The sequence below is a fragment of the Lissotriton vulgaris genome, chromosome 7, assembly GCF_964263255.1.
Source record: "Lissotriton vulgaris chromosome 7, aLisVul1.2, whole genome shotgun sequence".
Classification (NCBI taxonomy): domain Eukaryota; kingdom Metazoa; phylum Chordata; class Amphibia; order Caudata; family Salamandridae; genus Lissotriton; species Lissotriton vulgaris.
The window spans coordinates 937,231,179-937,254,044 of NC_141695.1; the positions used below are offsets into that span (position 1 = coordinate 937,231,179).

At 44.6% G+C, this 22,866-nt stretch overlaps 1 protein-coding gene across 1 annotated transcript; it reads right to left on the bottom strand.

Moving 5' to 3' along the window:
- Window positions 1-10,880: 10,880 nt before the first annotated feature.
- Window positions 10,881-22,542, bottom strand: LOC147702735 (protocadherin gamma-B6-like). The gene is made up of 2 exons (XM_086929442.1): window positions 20,242-22,542; window positions 10,881-10,892 (listed from the first exon to the last, which is right to left on the bottom strand). The coding sequence occupies exons 1-2, from the start codon at window positions 22,540-22,542 to the stop codon at window positions 10,881-10,883; spliced, it is 2,313 nt and encodes a 770-aa protein (XP_086785568.1).
- Window positions 22,543-22,866: the final 324 nt, after the last annotated feature.

Sequence of the window (22,866 nt, forward strand, 5' to 3'; positions counted from 1 at the left end):
GCCACGCAGCTGTGCCGGTCATCCCTGCTCGGCCGAGCCCTGAGGTGGTGCTGCCGCGTGTGACGTGTGCACCAGGCCGTGGTGCGTCAGGTGAGCTCGAGCCTCTCCGAGGCCTCAACCGACGCCCGCCACCCAGCCCGCTTTCTGGCCGCTTACCGGCGCTCTCGCTGCCGTTCGCCTTCCTGCTGCCTCCGTGTGCGTTTCACCGCCTGCCGCCGGCGCATCGGGGGGTGTTCCTCGGCCCTCGCGCCTGTACCTCAGCGGCCGCGCTTGGAGCCGTGAGCTCGCGCATGCGCACGCTGCACCAAGTCGCGTAAGCCCTGTCAGCTCGCATTTCAGGCTGCCGACCGGTGCGAAGGGCCCTGCGTTTTCACACGCATTGGGCGGACGCAGGAATTTCCTTGAAGGGAGCTTTTCCTTGTTTCACTCGGCCTTTGACCAGACGGCGACTCGGCACACTCCAAGTCAGATCGCCTGCCTCATCAACCAACACTGCACCTTTGGCTGCTCGGAGCCTGTTCTGCAGCACAGTTCTGCACGCCTAACCTGGAAGAAAAGCCTAGTTAACCGGCGCTGCCTGTCTGCCACGTGGGACCTGTGTTTCATTGTGCCTACCCTGTCTCAACCTCCCACATCGTGTTATCCAACGTGTTCCTACTACTGCTACGACAATGAGCGATCAACAAGCCGATGGTGGTGCTGCTGCCGCGACCCCTGCACTGAACCAACCGCCTGCTCCTACTGGTCCCCCGGTCATGGGGCAGCCCCTCGTTGTTCCTGGTCCGGCTCCTGGCGCTGCCACGACCGCTGCTGCAGCCCCCCCCGGGCATGGCCTTGCAGCGCCACTTCCTCCGTTCAGCGAACTGGCGGATCCACCCACGGCTGCGGCAAGATGGCGTCTGTGGATTGGAAGATTGGAACACTATTTTATCGGCGTCCGTGAGACCGATGGCAAAGTCAAGCGCTCTTTGCTCATGTGTTATGGCGGAGATGAACTATATGAACTCTTTGAGACGTTGCCAGATCGAGGTGGAGAACAAGATTACGACGCCGCGGTACGGGCATTAAACCTCTACTTCGACCCCAGGGTAAACCCTGACTACGAATGGTTTAAGCTGCGCCAAGCCAGACAGGGAGAGACGGAGCCCATTGATTCTTTCTATGCCCGGTTGCGGAAACTGGCTATTGCCTGCGAACTTCCGGACCAGCGCCTAGAGATTCGCGCACAACTAATCCAAGGGTGCCGGTCGGTACAACTCAGACGCCTCATCCTTAGGCAACCACGTATCTCTCTCGACGAGATCCTCGTCCTTGCGCGCTCGCATGAGCTCTCCAACGCCAGGGCTGACGAAATGCAAGCTGCTCTTGACCGACCCGGCGCCCCCGCCAAGACCCCTCACATCAAGGAGGAACAAGTAGACGCTATAAGGCGCCGGCCACAAACGCAAAGGGGAGCCTCGCAAGCCACTTCCCGGAACCCCTGTGGGAACTGCGGCATGGAACACCCCGCCAGTGGAAGGTGTTTCGCGAGAGGAAAAGTATGCTCCAACTGCGGAAAAGCGAATCATTTTGCGAAAGTGTGTCGCAGCAGCGGGAACCGCCGTTTTAGCTCAAGCGGAAGAGGCCCTACACAGGCGGTGCGGCAACTTTCCTTGGAAGATCCAGGCCCGTGCAGTGATGCCTCAAGGTCAGCGTTCCGCGTTGACGACGATGATGATAATGTCTTCTTTGTCTCCTTCGTGGGAAGAGAAGGTTCTAGAAGACGCCCACCCCCGATGTGCGAGATCTCCATTGCTGGCTCTCCTGTGCAAGCACTCATTGACACTGGGGCATCAGTAAACGTGATGGACAGCACGCAATATGAGTTACTGTCTCCACGCCCACCACTGTCTCCTTCAAATGCAAAAATATACACCTACGACAGCGACGACCCGCTTCCCCTGAGGGGAGTAATCAAAGTGACAGCTGCTTGCAATGGTCAGCAAGTCCAGACCAAGTTCCATGTTACCGGGGGCAGGCGCGGCACACTCCTGAGCTGCCACACGGCGGAAGATCTGCTACTAGTATTCTTCGCGCGACAAGTGCATGAACTGCACGCGGAAGCCATCTTGCGAGACTTCCCAACCCTCTTCAAAGGACTCGGTTGCTTGAAAGGAAGAAAGTTCAAACTACACGTTGACCCAACGGTCCGACCCACTGCCCTCAGACACAGACGAGTGCCGTTTCACCTACGGAAGCAAGTGGAGGAAGAACTACACAAACTCGAAGAGTTGGGGGTGATCGAAAAAGTGTCGGGCCCGATGCCCTGGGTATCGCCTCTCGTGATCGCTCCTAAGCCGAAGCAGCCAGGCGCAATACGCTTGTGTGTGGACATGCGTCTTCCGAACAAAGCAGTGAAAAGGGAGAGGCATCTAACGCCAACCATGGACGACATCGTGGCAGATCTCAACGGCGCTCGCTGGTTTTCCAAGCTGGACCTCAACGCCGGATATCACCAGCTTGAGCTTCACCCGGACAGTCGCAACATCACGACATTCTCCACCCATGTCGGACTCCGGAGGTATAAGCGGCTGAGCTTTGGGGTGTCATCGGCGGCTGAAGTTTTCCAAAACGCCATCAGGGAGACTCTCTCAGGCTTGACAGGAGTTATAAACCTAAGCGATGACATCCTTGTCTTCTCCAAAACCTTGGAAGAGCACCACGTCCACCTCCGAGCCACGTTGCAACGCCTTGCCGATCACGGTCTCACTCTCCATAAAGAAAAATGTTCCTTTTACAAGGAATCAGTGGATTTCTTCGGGTATATCTTCTCCAGGGAGGGACTTCAGGTCGATCCGAAGAAAGCGGACGCCATCCGGGCCGCTCCTAAACCGATGTCAGCTACTGAGGTCAGAAGTTTCTTAGGGATGGCCACGTACTGTGGCCGTTTCATCCCTGGATTGGCATCCCTCTCCGAGCCGTTACGCACCCTCACCAAATCGAACCAACCATGGGCGTGGACTGCCAAGGAAGACGAAGCCTTCGCGGCAATCAAAGCCGCGCTAATTGACGACAAAGTCATGGCATACTTCAGGCCACACCGGCGCACGGAAGTCATTGTGGACGCGAGTCCTGTGGGACTGGGGGCCGTCCTCATGCAGGAGACAGAAGCCCATGAATGGGTGCCGACAGCCTACGCTAGCAGAGCACTGACCGCGACGGAGAAGCGGTACGCCCAAATTGAACGTGAAGCGCTGGCCATCAAATGGGCGTGCCAGCATTTTCACCTCTACCTGTTCGGACATGAGTTCAAAGTAGTATCTGACCACAAGCCCCTGGTGCCTCTGTTTGCAGGAACCGCCAGGCTCGCCCCACCCAGGATTGAGAGATGGGCTGTGCAACTCCAAACATACCGGTTCGAGGTCATCTATCGGCCTGGAGCCGACAATCCTGCGGACTTCCTATCAAGACACCCCGGCTCCTCACATGCAGTCCAAACTAGAAGTGATGAAGACGACGTCGAAGAGTACGTCCGAATGATCTCTCAAGACGCTTGCCCAGTAGCCCTGACGCTAGAAGACATCGGAAAAGCCACGGATGAAGACGAGTGCCTCATCAAAGTGAAAGCAACGCTGGCAAATAGAAACTGGAAAAATTTCCTGGATGGAGTCAGCGCTCTCACGCCCCAGGAACAGCTGGCAAGGCAACAACTGTGGAGGGCTCAGAGCGAGCTGAGCATCGGACCCCATGGTGTGATCCTCCGAGGAACGGCGATCGTGGTACCTGCAAGGCTACAGGGGGAAGTCGTGCGCCTTGCGCACCAAGGCCACCAAGGGGTGTCAAAGACCAAAGGACGCCTGCGCAACAAAGTGTGGTTCGCCGGCATGGACGCAGCGGTAGAGAAAGAGGTTGGCAACTGCCATTCGTGCACCATCACAGGCCGGGAACCTGCTCCTCACCCGGTGATCACAGAAGGTCCCTGTAAAGAGCCATGGTCGAAAGTAAGTGTGGACTTTGGATCATTCCCGGATGGACGGCACACCCTCGTCCTAATTGACTCCTACTCCCGTTTTCCCATAGTGGAAATTGTACCCTCCACAGCGTTCCACCATGTCAAGAAGGCCCTGGAGAGAGTGTTCGCCATGGTAGGCCTGCCCGAAGAAGTGAGGTCGGACAATGGCCCTCCTTTTCAGGGGAAAGACTTCCAGGCATACCTCACCGCCCGGGGCATCCACCACAGAAAAATCACTCCACAATGGCCCCAGGCAAACGGGGAAGTCGAGAGATTTATGCGGACCTTGAACCGCGCACTGCAAATTGGCGTGGAAAGAAGGGAGGACGCCGAAGAGTGCCTGTCACAGTTCCTCAGCGCATATCGACAGACACCCCACTCGACCACCCGCTGCGCTCCGGCGCACCTAGTATTCAAGAAGGTACCCAGAGACTGCGTGCCAGCTACACCTACCTGGTGCCCCCCTGAAATAAACCACGAAGCCACCCAAGATCGACGGAGGCGTACAAACGACAAAGCCAGTCAGGCTAGGAGAGCCCAAGCCAGGTCATTGGCAGTTGGTGACAAAGTGGTCCTCAAGAACCGGCACCGACATTCAAAATACGACCCAGCCTTTGAACCGGAAGTGTGGGAGATCGTGAATGTGCACGGCACCATGGTGTCCGCATCCAGAGGCACACGAGCCGTGACTCGGAACGTGTCATGGTTTAAGCGAGTCTCTCGCGACGGTGGACATGCCGGCTCTGCATCTGAGGAAGCAGAAGACGGAGACCAGGAGCCAGCACGCATGGAGTCACCCACGTCCCCACGAGAAGAAGAAAGACCGATTTCACAGAGACTCGAACCGGCCGACAACATCAGCCCTGAGAACTCCTCGAGCAACATCGCCCTGAGCAACCAGTGGAGACGGGAGGTCTGGAAAGTCGTCAAAGCCAAAGATATCACCTGCGACCCAATCCGACCCCCAACCAACGATTAAAGGACTATGCATGGAATATGAACTGATCCAAGATATCTCATGGCCGGGACTATTGATCTGTGAGTTTGGAGGGATGTAGTGATGGAGCCACCCGGCCCGCACACGTACGCACACACGCACGCATACGCCTCAGGGGCGGGGTAGCCCCTGAGTATAAATAAACGGCCATAGGACCGCTCGTGGTCTTTGGCCCTAACCGTAGTCAGTGTTGCGTCATTTGTATCTGTGATAGTTAGGCCCCATTTTGCGGCCTAGGCATTCCCTTACCCCCGTGTCTCCGGACACCACAGCACCCAGCGTCCTAGCTGATAACTGCAGCAGTTACACCCGGGTGCTTTTTACATGCAATTTTGCAAACGCTGCCTCTGAACCCGCTGATAATTTCGGCGTGCGTAAAATCAAAAGGAGGTGACTCGTGCTCCATTTGTCGAAGTAGTATCGCGGAGTAATGGTGGACGGATGGCCCTCTTTTACCATCTTGAGCCGAACCCATGCAACAGCTCTTATTTTAGAACAAATTGCAGTGTTCAAATGTAATCTACTGTTGAGCGACAGGTTACTTTCTTCCAACGGAGCCCTCAATACCATTGTATCCAACTGCACCCACGGAGATCTGAAGTAGGCGCGCAATAGACCTTAGAAACGCACCCCCCTTATGCCGGGGTCAAACCAGTCTAACCCCCCCCCCCCCCCCCCCCCGACGAGTATTTGTCGCCGTTACAAAACAGAATGCGCGACCCTCATAGTTTTAGGACAAACGTTTGGAAAAGTGATCTATGCCCCGATACAGGCATTAGCAGTTCAAGAACTAGGACCGCCACATTTCCAAGTGAAAAATACCGGCCATTAGGCATTGTTTTAAGAATCGGAAAGGGCCTGGATGAAATACTAAATAAGAGTGTTAACAACATCGTGTGTTTTCATTTGTAACAATTGTCTGCCTTTAGTTATTTTAATTATTAGCTATATAAAAGTACCGCAGCTTAAAATCACATTTAAAAATATTTTCTATTTATACTTCTGGTTTGAAGTTTTTAGAGACGAAGGCTTAAAACTACCGACCTTAGGTGATTTTGCTTAGTTTTGTACCAGCAGGGACTGCAAACTATACTGGTGTCGGTGGAACACTGTCCAGGTGGTTAATCTAACAAGAACCTCAAAGCCCTGCTGTTCAGACAAGCTTTCGTGCTAGGCGCACTTGGTCATCTAATGCGTGATTAAAGCGTCGACTTTAAGTGACGCTGCGCCTCCCTGTGCCAGACTCCCTAATTAAATACACTTTAGCGATATGGGTTGGGACTCCGAGTTAACCAGTCTCCCTATAGGTCTCCTTATAGGTTTTATTGAGATGGCGGAACTTAAGGTCTGTAGTAAATCCAATACACAAATGTAGGTTCCAAGAAGGTTTATTCCAGAAGAACAGCTTAACAACCACAGGTAGGAAGATAGGTCTTAACAGCTTCAACTCCACAGCAATACAGTAGAAGTCAAGGCAAAACATTCTGTGAAACATAGAGTAGTTCCAAATGACATATGATAATTCCAAATGACATCAGGTCATGGAATACCACACACCTCCCCCCTTTTAAAAAAAAAAAATGAAAAAAAACAAAAGGGACAAAAAAAAAAAACAATAAAAGTAACATATGAGCAATATTGGTTAATAATTAAGATCTAACATAATCCTTGAACTTTGAAGGAACACATTTGACACGCTCACTACGTCTTAAGGAAGTCTCCTCAAAGTCAGCATTCAGCGAAGAATTATCAATTTCAACAGAAGAATTAGGTAAAATGTCAGAATGAGTCCCCAGATTAGAACTATTTACAAATTTATTCTCTAAATTGTCATATACCTCATGTGTCCCAGGAAAGCCATTTGAGTTATGGTCTAAGTGGAACTTCTCAGTAACAATAGATTTTTGAGTGGGAGGAACGTGTGTAGTACTGGTCTTGCATAAAGAAATTCGCCTCAAGTTCCATATTTTACCTCCTTCCACCCTGACAGCTTTGCTAAAAATCTCAATGACCTTGACAGGATCAGACCATTTACATACCCTCCTGTGTAGAAGTCCACCTGACTTTACTCGAACAAGGTCACCAATTTTGATACTACAAGAATTGTATTTTCTTTTTTCAGAATGTTGGATCATTCTTTCCTGGTACTTGCCAATTTTATCCTTCAATTCCTTAAAATCTACTTCGTAAGAAGAGTTACTTCTTAGCCACCAAGGTAAAAGCCTAGAACCTGGTTTCCTACCACGTAATAGTTCAAAAGGAGACAAACCAGTCACCGTATTGGGAGATAACCGATAGGTCAACAAGGTCGCTTGAAGCGCTCTTCTCCACTTCAAGCCACTTTTCACAGCCAACTGGCAAGATTCCTTAATGACCCTGTTGAACCTTTCAACTTGGCCGTTTGCCTGTGGAAAGTAATTTGAAGTTCTTTTGTGTTTAACACCACAATTACTTAGGAAATCTTCGAACTCCTTACTAATGAATTGTGGGCCATTGTCCGAAACAAGTTCTTCAGGTAGACCTTCTCTAGCAAAAATTTCATCAAGAAATTCAATGACATATTCTGAAGAGGTTCTCTCAACAATCTTCAATTCAGGCCATTTAGAGAAGTAATCAATAAGAACTAATGCAAACAACTCTTTTCCAGACTGGTAGCTAAAAGGTCCAATAATATCAATGGCTAATCTACGCCAAGGGCCATTGGCATATTCAATGGGAGTTGTGTCAACAGATACGCTCTTAACAGACTTGTCGCTCAGAGAGCAGGGAGAACAATTCCTGACCCAATTATCCACCATGGCATCGACACCAGGCCACCAGTAATGTTCTCTGATCCTCCTTTTAGTAGTGGACATTCCCATGTGTCCCTCGTGTGCCAATTTGCAAATAGTCTCTCTTAGTTTCAAAGGAGGAATAATTTTATCAGATCTAACAATAATGTCTTGTGACAACATCAAATCATCCTTAACTTTGTAGAAGGATGACAACTCACCGGAGAGTTTCCTCTCTTCAGGCCAACCTTTAATCAAGAACTCCTTAACTTGAATCAAGACATGGTCATTCATCATAGCTTCTAACCAGTCTTTCTCAGAAAAACAGAAAGAACCTTCTTGATTCAAGATTACATTGACATCAGCAAGTGAAAATGCAACATCGCAATCAACATTTTTACCAACAGTTACAGTTGCAGGAAAACGTGACATACAGTCTGCATGGACGTTCAGACGTCCTGGAACATACACGACCTCACAACGATATTCTTGTAGCTTGGCCGCTAACCTTGCTAAGCGAGCGGTAAGTACTCTACCACCACCAGCAGATAACATGGTGATCAGTGGTTTGTGATCAGTTCTTAGAGAGAATTTAGTTCCCCACAAGAATTGTCTAAAGTGCTGGGATGCCCAAGTACAAGCTAGTAGTTCCCTCTCAATGGTTGAGTAATTTTTTTCAGCATCACGTAGAGCTCTAGAGGCATATGACACTACAAACTCACCAGATTTGTCTTTTTGCATTAATACAGCGCCTAGACCTACATTGCTAGCGTCAACATAGACGATACATTCCTTACCTACGGAATACGGTTTCAAAAATGGGGCCTCTACTATTTTGTGTTTCAGAATTTCAAAAGAATCTTGTTGTTCTTTTTTCCATTCAAACTTTGCATTCTTTTTCAGTAAAATCCTTAAAGGATGTACAATGTCTGAGTAGTTTTTTACAAACTTGCCATAGAATTCGGTGAGACCCAAAAAGGAAAGAAGTTGTTCTTTAGATTGAGGTGCAGATGCATTCACAATACTCTGAACATGATTTACTTTTGGTTTGATGCCATTGCTCGAAATTTCATGACCAAGGTACTCTACTTTATCCTGTCTAAATTTACATTTAGTGAACTTTAATGTGAGTCCCTTAGATTTAATTTTCTCCAAAACAGAAAACAAGTTCTTATCATGTTCAATGCAATCTTGCCCAAAAATCAAAATGTCGTCTTGGAAGGCTATGGCACCCTTGCATTCCATTAGTAATTCTTTCATTAGACGCTGAAATACAGAAGCTGCACTTGCCAAACCAAAAGGCATGCGAAGGTATTGGAACATACCTTCTGGAGTGACAAATGCAGTCAACTTCCTGGAGTCCTCATGTAACTCCACCTGATGGTAGGCACTGGCTAAATCAATGGAAGAAAACACAGTAGCGCCAGAAAGCGCAGAAATAAGTTCATGTATGTTCGGTAAAGGGTGTTTATCTATCCATATTTCTTTGTTAAGGCTGCGAAGATCCGCACATAAGCGCAGTTCGCCTGTGCTTTTAAGAGAAATTACAATGGGCGAAACCCAAGGGGAGGATTCGATAGGTTCAATTATGTTCCTTTTGACTAAGTCATCCAAAATTTCTTTCAATTTGGGTCTGTAGGCCAAAGGAACATTTCTCACTCTGTGTCTAACAGGCAAAGCGTTATCATACAAGATGATTTTGTGTTTGAAGTCTGCATATTTTCCTAATTCATCACTAAAAATCTCAGGAAATTTCTCAAGTACTAATTTAGTGAAACTACTGTTGGATACATCTACTGTTAAGTTCACCATGGAATCAGTAATAGACTTTTGAAAACGAGGTTCATCAACATAAACTGGAGGATTAGCATTGGGATCTAATTTGATTCCTAGACAACGTTGATGAGGCCAACCAAGAATGGATACACCTTTAGTGGATACATAGACTTTTCCCATCATATCCCAATTCTTAAAGTATAGCTTAGCCCAGAAAAAACCCTCTAAGGCGATTCTTTGTCCCGTGTAACCACCAGGGTAAATGTCTGGACTTAATAATTCTCTATGACTCCACAATTGTTCAAAAATATTTTTGCCGATAATGGTGTACCAAGCACAAGAATCAGCAAAAATCTCAACAGGTTTACCATCCATAAGAATAGTACAAGAAGGAAATTTTTGCTGAACACATTCATCGACAGAAAGTATACAGTTCAAACTGTTAAGAACCTCCTCTTCTTCAGGAGATATGTAGTTAATTCTCTGACCTGATCTGCATACATTACCAAAATGCCCTTTTTTCTTACACTTTACACAAATTTTATCCCAGGCAGGACAGCCTTTGTAATTACCCACATGAGTGGAACTTCCACATCTGTAGCAGAGAATAGTATTCTTTTTGACAAAATTTCTATTGTCATAGGAATTTTTTACAAATTCTTTTTTAAAATTAGTTTTGTTACCGGAAAAACCTGAAATCGGCTGATTTTTGACAATGGCTACTTCAACATCAGGAACATTTGTTTTCTGATTTCTCCCTCTTATTTCGGACACAAATATTTCTGAATGTTCTATGCCTTTAGCTATGTTCACTACTGCAGATAATGTGGTTTCAGTCCCTAACCAAAGTCTCTCTTGGATCTTTTTGCTTTTAGTCTTCATCATTATTTGATCCCTAAGGACTTGTTCGTAAGATATAGTTTCAAATGCACAGGTGCAAGCAAGTGAACGTAATGCTGCCACGTAATCTTCAATTGTTTCATCAGGTTTCTGCTCTCGAGAATAGAATTTGAACCTTTCCATTACGGTGTTTATTCTTCTACCGAATCGAATTTTCATTTGTTTGGCAGCTTTATCAAACACATCCATATCACCAGCATCATCTAAGGGTGGTAAGTTGTCGAATTCTTTAATTCCAGCACCCCCTAGACAATGTCTCAAGAGAGCGAGTTTTCTTTTAGCAGAACAACCATCTTTTTCTAATACTTCTACATATGCAATGAACATGGGATACCAAAGATCCCATTCTATTGAAGGATCACCTGCAACTTGAAGAAAATGAGGAGGAGCAGAAATATTAGACATTTGTAAATACAGCTGAAAATAAACAATGTAAGTAATTAAATTATCCTGAAACCTGAAAAATAAGGATATTAATATAACTGGTGTGCAAATCACCGTAGTAATGGATTTGCTGAAAATGTCGATTTTTCCTCTTATAAGATCACTGTTATCTTTGCTGTTTAATTCTTTATAAATCCGAGTTTATTTCCTTAAAAATCGCTTTTGAACGTGAGAAGTGGCAGGAATAAGTCTTCGAGTAAACTTTGAAAATATACTCGCAATTTCGAAGAAAATACTTCAGCCCTTTACTAATATGGCCGCCAAGAGCGTCACGCATGCGCGATGACGTCCGCAATGACGCGTGTATCCCAGGATGCAACTCCGCGTCAATAACAATGGCAGAGCGAGGGGAAACACGAAGGACGCCTCGTGAAGGAAACGAACTGTGAGATTCTCGAGGTGAGTCTCTTTGAAAGTAAACAACCAGGGAGACACACTCCAGTATGGGAAATTGAGAAAATATGCAATAAATATTCTCACGTTCGTAATGCTTGGAAGCACACCGCTCGATAGATGCGGTCGAAAAGGCAACAAATCGAAAGTTATTAAAGCTGATGAGAAAACTTACATTTGTTCACGTTTCTCGTGTTTTCAGGAAACGGATCTTTCACACAATTGAAGTAGGATTCTCATCTCACGTTTCCAAATAAGCAGGTCTTTAACACCATGAGAATGTAGGTTTTCTTGAAGTTGAAAAGGATAAAAAAAAAAAAAAAAAAAAATGACCAATCCAGGAGAAAAAGAAGTGAACGCTGTTTCCTTCTGAGATCTGGATCCCCAATCGTCGCCAGCAATTATGTAGTAAATCCAATACACAAATGTAGGTTCCAAGAAGGTTTATTCCAGAAGAACAGCTTAACAACCACAGGTAGGAAGATAGGTCTTAACAGCTTCAACTCCACAGCAATACAGTAGAAGTCAAGGCAAAACATTCTGTGAAACATAGAGTAGTTCCAAATGACATATGATAATTCCAAATGACATCAGGTCATGGAATACCACAAGGTCATTCATCCGCAGTATCAAACAGCCATTCCGTAGTCTACAACCATTAGACTTCATGGCTAACTAGGCGAGAACCAGAGCGATGACTAAATAACTAAATGCAACGTAAAAGCTCCGTCACACTTGGACGCACTGCACGATCTGCCGACATTTTTTTTCTTCAGAACAATGCAGTATCTGCCAATGGAGAATTCAGTTTAATTCTACTTCACACTGTTTCTCCGAGTTAATTAGCGTAATCATTTTTTTCCCGTAAATTGCACTCATTAACGGGCATCAGGAAAAGGCCACACGTGTCCCTAACAAACAGCCTGATTGCTGGGCCGGGTAACGGGCCGACGGTGTGGCATTCCTTTCCGGTGTTTTCTTTCTGCTTGTGCCCAGGGAAATGAGTGCTTGTCATTGAACAGGACAGCACAGAGGCCTGGAACGCAACCATTTCTGAATTCATGTCTCTGATTTTACTCTCCCCAAAAGTAATTCTCTTCCTGTCAGTCGGAAGCAGGTGACTCAACAGGTGACACTCTTGAACCGGTAAGAACGGACCGCATTTCTTACCGGAACGGAGATTGGCGTCTAATCTCCGGAATCTGGCCGCAGCGAGGAAAGGAGATGCTAGTTATCAAAGGGCGTCTTCATCATCTCAGGTGACCTCCCACTCACCCCACCAGGCAGCCCCCTCTCCTTGTATCTAGGTTTGGTACCAAGGGGGTGTCATGCACACATCGTCATATCCGAGAGCCCCCGCGCAGCTAAGGTTGGGTGATGGCTGTGGGAAAGAGGATTGTCTAGAATGGAATAGCACTTTACAGTTGAAACTCCACTGTGACCTCTCTGGAAGGTTCTTTATGAACTGTGCTCTAAACGGGTCTAAAGAAGTGCCTGTACTCTCCCATTACACGTATAGCAGCTGTGCCTAGAAGTGCATGAACTCTCAATTTCAAAATATAGAAGTGCAGGTACTTAAACCGGACAGTATCTGCCACCTGAAACCACTGATTTAGGATTAATAGACATTTCTTAGTGTTTATCAATGAACAAACATGGCTCTCGAGAAGACTACAGATAGTTATGTCCTAACTAATGAAACTAGCAAAATGTGACGCCCTTTGCCACTTTCATGGCAGTAGCAGCAGCTAGGTTCAAGGCGCATAGGGTTGTGATAGAGTGACCCTTTGCAAGTGCACCACTCCTCCAGAGCACTGAATGTAAAGGTCGATTCAGGAAACTAACCCTTGAGACTATAGGAAATAATATGGGTCCGAGGCTATTGTAACTTCTTCGATAAAGTAATCCCCTGCTTGAGGACATGCCAGAGGGCATGTAAAATGTCCCTAGCATCACTATAATTCACCCTTAGAAACAAGATGCTATGTGGAGTGGCTTCTGGCACATAATTATTTTAAAAATGTTAAAAGAGCACCATGGAATGCTTGTATTAATGTCTACCACAGGCAATTACTTTCGGTCTCATTCCAATCCATTGTTTACTGCTCATCGTGGTGTGACAGAGAAATCACCATATCCCAATCAGTTTTAGCCCAGAACAGAAGTGGACAGTTCACTCAATGCTACCAGTCTACTCTCTGTCAAGGGATACAAACAATCACAGACTCGTTTTGACTTTGTTCTGCGTCTTCAGGGAAATGCATTTTGATTCTAGTTGCACCTAGACAATGTTATGAAACAACAGAACCATTTTCTCTCTGAAGGAGTCAGATGATGGCAGTCTCATCCACCGATTCGGTGATGCACTTGGATGCCCAGGAACCCTGCAGAAAGTGCTACTATGCTGGCCCAAATAAACAGTGAGAGTAGCAAGGAAGTCATTTCCTGATCAGGAACCCCATTGGAAAGGAAAAGAAAAAAAATACATACACAGTGCTTTAAATGGGCCATGTCCGGTACGGAGTACCAGCACTTTTTTATTTTGATAGGTAGAGTACCTGCACTTCTCAAGAGAAATGCTATACTTTTAATTGGAGTATACCAGCACTTCTCAGAAACAAGCACTGTATATATATATATATATATATATATATATATATATATATATATATATATATATATATATATATATATATATATATATATATATATATATATATATATTTATACACACACATATATATACATATACACATGTATTTCTAGGAAGACGTTCCTATAGAAAGATTTAATCTCCATAATTAATCACTATTGGACTGGCATTCACTAGACAGCTTCAGACAATAACAATTGCTCTTTTATTTGTAGCTGGCAGGGAACATGTTGAATTTTCACTTTAACTGCCAAATACAAAGCTATTTGGATAATCATTGTGTGTGTGTGCGCGTGTAGTTCAGTAATCTAGGTCACTCTCTTGGTGGAAGTATGTAGAGATGTTCATGGTTTCCTGTATGGTTGAGAAGCTGGAGTAGAAATGGCTGCCTTAGTGGTAGGAGGGCACAATGTGTACTCCCACGTGCAGCAACTTCCCAGTCCACTTGCACCCTAGCCCAAAAAACTGCCACGCAGGGCACAACAGTAAACCCAGTCTGATCCTAATGACACAACAGGCAAGACTTCAGTGAGAATGACGAGGTCTACCAATAAGAGAACCCAGATAAAGTGAGGTTTGGGGAGGCCAAGGCCCAAGAGGAAAGCAACAACATGACATGATGAAGAAAGTGGGCCCCCCTGCTGCAAAAGAAGCAGTTGTTGAGATCTGGTACTTGCTTATGAATAAGGAATAAAAACATGAACCTTTGCTCAGGACTGTCAATAGCCAGATCAGAGGGGCTCTGGAAGACACTATGGCTTCAGGCCACAATTTTTCAAACAAAAATCACTGCACCCACTTAATTTTAAAACAACATACTTCATTTTTTGTATTTTTTTTACATCGACAAAAACACTCCTCCTCTAAAGCTGCACTGAAAATGTTAACTATTTCTTCTCAAGTAACAGCATTTTAAAAGCAAGTATTTCATTGTAGTGTTCTACTTAATGTCATGTTGCTCTTAAGAAGGCGAGATTTGTGTTGTGACAACATGTTGGGGTCAGGGTTACGATGGGCACCGCTGACTGTCCTCTTTGTATTGCGCGGTTCAGTGAGTCAGGAACAATAGTCTCCATAAGTTGTTCTGGGGTACAGTATGCAGCTGGCATGAGGCTCCATGCAGGGCTGCTGCTGCATTGAGGAGCAATGCCGGAACACTGTGGTCAGGAAAGTAGAATACAAACTGCCCCACCCCCTTTAGTACAAATGGTTATTTTCAGAGCAGCCCTTGTCCCGTGAAAGAGAAAAGGTGTGGGCTCTCGCGATACTTCTCACACAGTGTTCTATTTTTAGACAAAAGAGTCGAAAGTACACATTATGTCGATTTTTTCCACAATATTAGAACCATTTCATCTTTCACAGAGAACTTTTATCGAAAACGTGCAATACATGCCCAATGCTCTTCGTTCTGGCTTCTATTAGACATAAGGGTAGGCTTGGATACCCCATAACACTTCTAAGCACTTGGCAACAAATGCACAACGCCAATGCCCAGCTCCAGAATCCCCACTCTGGTCGCATACAATGCAACACCAATGCAAGAAAACCAACAATGAACAAACTCCCTGTCCTGCTAGAGCTGTTCTGCCGCTGTAAACCGGTGAATGGTTTGTGATTGGTTTCTGCAAGTTGGGCAAAACAGAAATGGTGCCTCCGCTCGAAACAATACCGTCCATATAGAAATACATCTCCAGACCACGGCAGAATAACAATGTATATGCAGCCAATATATAATTCTAGCTGAACATTCATAATCGCATATTTGGAACTCAGTGGCGATGAAACAGGATGACCTTGTACACACTCTAAATCACCCTGTGCATGCCAAGCACACTATAGGCTAATTTAAACCACATACTTCAAAGCAAACCTCACTGTGTGTCTGCAAGTCAACCAATGCTTGGTTACTCGAGATGCATTTTAAGACCATACGTACATCGATGACTTGTAGGCTTACACTGACCAATCCTTACCATGCCACCATCTCCACTACCCTCACCATCAAGGATACTGTTGGTTTCCAACAGCAGGGCCGCTTGGGACATCAGAAAAGTCTGATAATGTTCTACTTTGCACCTTCAGTATGCACATTAGAAGGAAATGATTAATTAAAGAGCCTTTGCACTCTTTCCACCCACCACACCTGATAAACAGCCAATATAAGCTAGAACAAGCTGTTCGGACAAATAAGCGAACATTAGCGCTGGCCATTATCAAAGCAGGCTTTGTGGCACAGTTCAGCTGGGCATCTGAACGAGCAATATCCAGACAACAGTCACTAGATTGGCAATGGTTTATGCATTCTGTGCCTTTAAGGTGGGGCTAAAATAACATATATGCCTCTCCCCAATCACGAAAATAGATCCATGCGACACAGTCACCTTTTGTGATTGCTTCCATGGGCAGACATGTATGTGAAATTATTAGTTTAGTTGTTAGCAGAAAGTGCAAAGCTGACTTCTGCAGCCCGAGCCTGCTTCTCTCGGTTATATCTATGGTGGGAAAGCATTAGTGAGTATGTTTGGTGCTTATGTAACATGCCTCGAGGCACTCTAGTGAAGCACTGTAATAAACACAGATGTGTGTCATACTCGTATGACTAGGTTCATTTAGAGAAGAAACAGAAAAGGAAGAGACGCTAAATAAATGTATCACAGTCTACAAACAGTCAAAAACTCCAAAACTTAATTTTGCAACATATCTGACCAACTGTACCTTTAGTTCACATGCTTCTTAGGCAAACGGTGATGAAAGATGACGCAGGTGTGCTGGGCTCATGAATGTAGTCTAGCCCCAGATAACAGTGAAAGACCCCTTGCACATTCCCACTGAAACACAATTTAGTGCATGACATCCCTTATATTCACTGATTAACTTCAAACACTGAGATGTTTTCTAAATGAATACATCATAGTACATTGATAAAAAATGAGTGAACAATAGTTATGTGGAAACATATCAAATCTAGGTGGTTTCAAAATTGCATTGCATTGTGCACTTTGGATGAAATAGTCAGTCAGTTCAAACTTTATTCGACTAATTAAAAAACAGCCATAAAAGTGCATAAAACATACTTTAAAACATCACAATATGACAGAATAGAAATAAAGTGCCTTGTTCAGAATATCACATAATTTGAGTACATAATTTACTAATTCTCACAACCAGTACAATTTAACACACAATACTCTTCCTTAAACCGATCGCCTTCAGAAGAAAAATTGCGACATTAAAACACACTATATGATCGTTTAAAAATAACAAAAAATACAAGGCCACTTTGTAATTTCTAATACTCTGTATGGCAAAAATTGCTTTAATAGGATAACGCCTATAGCCAGACTAAAAGTTACAAAATAGTATAAAGTGCATGGTGCTCAGCTTATTTACACCATCACATGGACAGGGGGTCGACTCAGGTGGACACAACTTCATTGAGAGGAAAGCTACCAGGTGGTGCACAGTGCCAAGCCAAAACTTTATCAACACATATCGATGTTGGTTATTAGTAACTCAGGATAAATAGTATTGGTAAACCTCCCCCAAAGGAAGAGACATATACATGCGGACTGTTAGTTTAATCAATTCCAAACTTATTCTAAGATCCTGCCTATTTCCTACTAAAAGAAACTTTAATCAGATTCTTGGTAAGTATCAGGACCTTAGAAGGATCATCCTACATCGACAGTTTAAAAAGGGTGCTAAAAGAAGACTTATCATACAACAAAAGCGAAATGCGTAAGGCATTATCCTGGGTTAGGCAATCTAAAATGATGGATTTAGTACAACTAGCTTTTGCTTTAGACCAGATATTAAACTAAAGGAGCAGAGGTTAACCAAAAGCAGATCCTCTAAGTATTGTAATTCAAGCTCTTGGTAAACAATAAAATTAGAAGCAGAGGTGGGTAAACGAAGTAATCATTTGAGAAATCGTTTTTCCTCAAGTTGTAAGTGCTTACTAGAAGTAAAAGGAGTAGCTAAGGAGTAGCAGTTTATACAGAAATGCTTCCATTTACAGTAGGAAAACAAAGAGTGAACCATTAGCACATTGATGTTACTTGGACAACGTAGTTCAGGAACCCAGAGCTCGGGCAAACATGCCACTGGAATATTCACCGAACATAAAAAATGAGGCTCTTTCCCAGGACCGGGAGATTTTAGAAGGACTGAGATGGAGCAAAAAAAGTCCACACATTTGCTTTACCTTCAAAGTTCAATCCCACCAGGATGAGTGGGAGATGGGTGAAGATTCCCCAGAACCTCCTCTTGTGGACTGGCAAGGAGTACACCCCACACAGCCTGCTTTTACATCAGGTATTACTCTGACAAGATGTGCTCACCTGCACAATAAATCCTGCTTTTGAAGAGGAGAGGGAGAAGGGGCCCGAGACTGCACTCACCCATTTGGCACCCTTCCTCTTTTAGATGGTGTAGACCGACCCACACATTGATGAGGCATAATATTCCCCCACTCATCCTGCAGGCAACTAAGCATGACAACTTAGGTTTTTTTTGTGTAATGGCATAGCTGGTGCGAGTGGGTGACAGCGCGCTACCCCCCACTACAGCCACAGATAGGTTATGCCATAGAGCATGGAGAGTTGTGAGCTAAACTGGTTAAGCAAAGAATCTGTGCTTTCTTTTGCATGTTAATCAATATTTTTAGGATAGATTGTTTACTGAAGTCGGACAGTGTTTGTGATTTTAGTGACTGTGCATTGTACACTACCAGTCCATTCAAGGAAAGCCTTGCATACCACACAGATGAATTAAATGCACTGACCTATGCTAGAGGGCATCAGTGGATGAAGAAGGTTGCCCAGTTCTTTAGCCACTGGTCTGTTTCGGTAGTTGCATTATTTGTGTTCATTGACTTACTTTTTGCCATTAACGATGTATGAAAGAGCGGTATAGCTCAGCCTTGATTATCTATCTGCCTACTTCTACCACCCTGCTGTGTCCACCTATGGATGAAAATGGTGAATGCTGTTGAGGGCGCCAATGTTTCTAAAATGTAATTCAGGTGCATGTTCACGTACAAATACCAACTGTCACACAAAGACGGTGAAACATACTGCAGCTTTACTCCCACATGTGAGTGACCCCCTTTTAACTATACGCTCTATTTCAGTGAACTCATAGGAAGGCCTGCAAATGGTGTATTCATTTTGCAATCTGTCCACAGAAGTGGTAGCTACTTTCATAGGACTCCACAAGATGGGACATTAATATGATGCTCAAATGTACCTGGGAATTGTATGATGGACCGCAGAAAGTAAATGTTACAAGGCCCCAGGTCAATTGTATCTGTTTGAGCTCATATTCTTAAACCAATATCATGATTCGACCCACAGATCATTTAATACCGGTTTTGTCTTTCTACATTTGCATGCTTCGAGGGTTGGGATGCACCAGAAACGAAAACATAGCTAAATACGTCTTTCTAAAGATATAACACTAACCCCACAACTCGGATTATTGAACATTTGGGAGGCCACTGACTTGACGGAGATCGAACAACAGTTCGCAACATTCGGATACACGCTGGTGAAGAGAGAAGTGGCTAGGGGCTGGGGGGATAAGAGCCCACCTCGTATTACTCCTTGGGTCATGGAAATGGACAGGTGCATGTTGGCAGAGACAGAGGTCTAGAAGGCAAGGGGCTTCCCTAAGAAATGGGACAGGAAATTGTCACAGTGGAACAAACACAGGAGGGACCTATGTGTATCACCCACGGTCGAAATGGAGATGAAAAGAAAAGAGACTGGTAGGAGATGCGTCCTGAATAATTTTGATTGTTGTTGAACCGGAAATTTCTAATGGTAACATGCAATTTGTCGTTCAATCATGTAATGTACTATTGTGATTTCAATCAATAAATAAAGTTTTTTTTAAAAATACAGCTTTCTAAAACACTTACTGAAAACACAAGAGACCTCCAAATTGGTTTGCCACATTTACAGAAAGTGGTCGTTTTAAAAACAAAAAACTTTTTTTAGCTCTATATTAAGACAATGGGCCACAAAGCTTTGCTTAACTATTTGGATATTACGTAAACAAATACACACATAAATGTACGGCACACACACATGATAGTGTGTTTACAGAGTTTATATAATGACATAAAATAGCAGTAAATGGTAAAGTGCACATTCACCCCTTGGGGAATCTTGGCGCTGAACAATAAACAATGCAAATACAATCAAAGTTATAAGAAGGTTATACGCCAAGCTAAAATGTGACCCATTAAGTTTCTCAGCTGATGGACAAAAGCTAAGAAGAATGGCACACTTAGACAATTGTAAACTTGCCTCACCTGTTCCAGGATCTCGTTGTCCACAGTCCCTCCAAGAGACTCTTGTACAGTCCCAGAATCTTTTGCAGAAAGAAGACTTGGCTTGGGGAAAATGAATTCATTTGGGCCAGAATCCAGGGATACAGCGACCTCATAAGAGTAGGGCAGCGGCAGAGTCCCGTTTTGGTAGTTGGAAGAGAATCTCGGGTCTATGTGGGTGTAGAGTGGAGGACACAGAGACTCAAGTATTCTGGGCTCTTTGGGTTTTCTACATCTGATAACCACTGCAACCATTAGGGTTAAAGTGAATAAAAGTGAAATTAAGGCTAAAGCTACAACTAAGTAGATCTTTAAGTTTGAGTCATTGTCTTGGTTATTTGCCTGGTTACTTAATTCCGGAAGTGCTTCTTCCATGTTTTCTGCAAACACAATATTCACAGTAACTGTGGCAGACAGAGAAGGCTGCCCACCATCCTTCACACAAATAACTATTTTCTGCTTGGTGAGATCTTTCTCAAACAAGGCTCTTGTTGTCCGTATCTCTCCGTTATGTGCTACGATTTTAAACAGTGGTGATTCTGGGACATGAAGAAGGTGGTACGAGAGCCACGCATTGTGCCCAGTATCAGCATCCACAGCTACCACCTTTGTTACAAGATAATCTTGACTGGAAGAAGGGGGTACCATCTCGAACAATATCGAGCCGTCTGATTCCAGAATAGGATAGAGGATTTCAGGAGGGTTGTCATTCTGATCGATAATAAACATCTTCACAGTAACATTACTGCTGAGAGGAGGTGACCCATAGTCCATGGCCCTCAACTGGAACTGAAATTCTCTCACTTGTTCAAAGTCATATGAGCGCTGGGCATAGATCACGCCAGTCTGGGAGTTAATGGAAATATAAGATGAAAGGGGGGTGTCCTCCTTGAGATTACTCAATGAATATGTGACATGGCCATTTTGACCGAAATCTGCGTCAGACGCATTTACCCGATAAATAGAAGCACCTGGTGCATTGTTCTCCGGGACATAAACTTGGTACGAAAGCTGGATAAAAACTGGAGGATTGTCATTTATATCGGATAATTGTAATCGGATAGTTCTGCTTGTAGATAGAGGAGGGGATCCTTTGTCAGAGGCAGTGACTGTGATATTGTATTCTGGGACAACTTCCCTGTCCAAAATAATTGCAGTCACAAGATTGTAATATTTTTCAGATGATGATACTAATTTAAAAGGCAGATGCTGTTCAATATGACACCTAACCTCGCCATTATCTCCAGAATCTTGGTCGTCAACATAGATCAGGGCCACAACCGTATCCAGCTGTGAATTTTCTGGGACTGGATTGGTGATAGAAGTAAATGTTATTTCAGGAGCATTATCGTTTTCATCAATAATTTCTATCAGCACCGGACAATGAGCCACGAGTCCCCCTCCATCCTTCGCTTCCACTGTCAGTTTGTAAGAAAAGGTCTTCTCAAAGTCGAGACGCCTCTTAACTTTTATTTCTCCTGTATCTGCATCCAGGCTGAAAGTACTAAGAGCACTATCTGAGATGCTGCTGAAAGAGTAAGCAATTTTGGAATTTGAACCTTCATCCATATCTGTAGCTTTCACCTGAAGCACCACTGAGTTAATTGCTGCCCCTTCACTGATGCTGGCTCTGTAGCTCTGCTGACCAAACAAGGGAACATTGTCATTGACATCATGAACTTTAATATTAATGTCCACTGTGCTGGATCTGATTGGTTCTCCTCCATCAGAGGCAGTCAGAACCAAGTGATGATGACTTTCTTTTTCACGATCTAAACCAATCTCCAGAACTAATTCTGCATATTTGTAGCCATCACTATTTATCTTTTCTTCAAGTGCAAAATGCGGGTTATCGCTCAGTGTATAGCCCTGCAGGGCATTAATGCCAATGTCAGGGTCCCGGGCATTTCCAAGGGAAATGCGCGCTCCCGGCAACGCGGTCTCAACAAGTTCCAAATCGAGGGAATTCTTTAAAAAGCTCGGAGTATTGTCGTTAATATCCTGGATTCGCACTTCCACGTGAAATATGTTTAAAGGATTCTCCGCAATGGTCTGAAACTTGATGGAACAACTGAGTGACTCCCCGCACAGCTCCTCCCGGTCGATTCTGTCTTTCACAAGAAGATTCCCAGTTTCTGCGTTTAACGTAAAATACTGATTCCCGGAAGCAGAAACAACACGGAGCTTCCTTTCAGAAAAATCCCTCCTATTTAACCCCAAATCCTTCCCGATGTTCCCAACAACGGAGCCTCTCTTCATTTCTTCGGCAATCGAGTACTGCATCTGTCCGGTGACTCCCTCACAGAACCAGAAAAACAACAGAAACACTACTTGCCGTCTGTCTCTCTGCTCTGCTTCTCCGTGGAGGGCTCCCATAGCAGAAGAGTTGGTCTCTTTTGTTCAGAAAAATCCAGCCTTGAATGAGTAATCCGAGAAAATCAGCGCACGAAAATATATGGCTGCAGGCACACCGAGCAGCATATGATGCAGTGTGCGCCTTCCTGAAGATGTAACTGAGGGAAATCCACGCTGCAGAACGTCTGCTGCTGCTCTCGCAGTGACAACTTTGTAGGCGGAACCAGCTCAGTTTTACAGTGTGTTGTATAA

What these genes read in the sequence shown, in the direction of transcription:
- LOC147702735 (XM_086929442.1), bottom strand. Translation starts at nt 22,542, where the DNA reads ATGCAGTACTCGATTGCCGAAGAAATGAAGAGAGGCTCCGTTGTTGGG.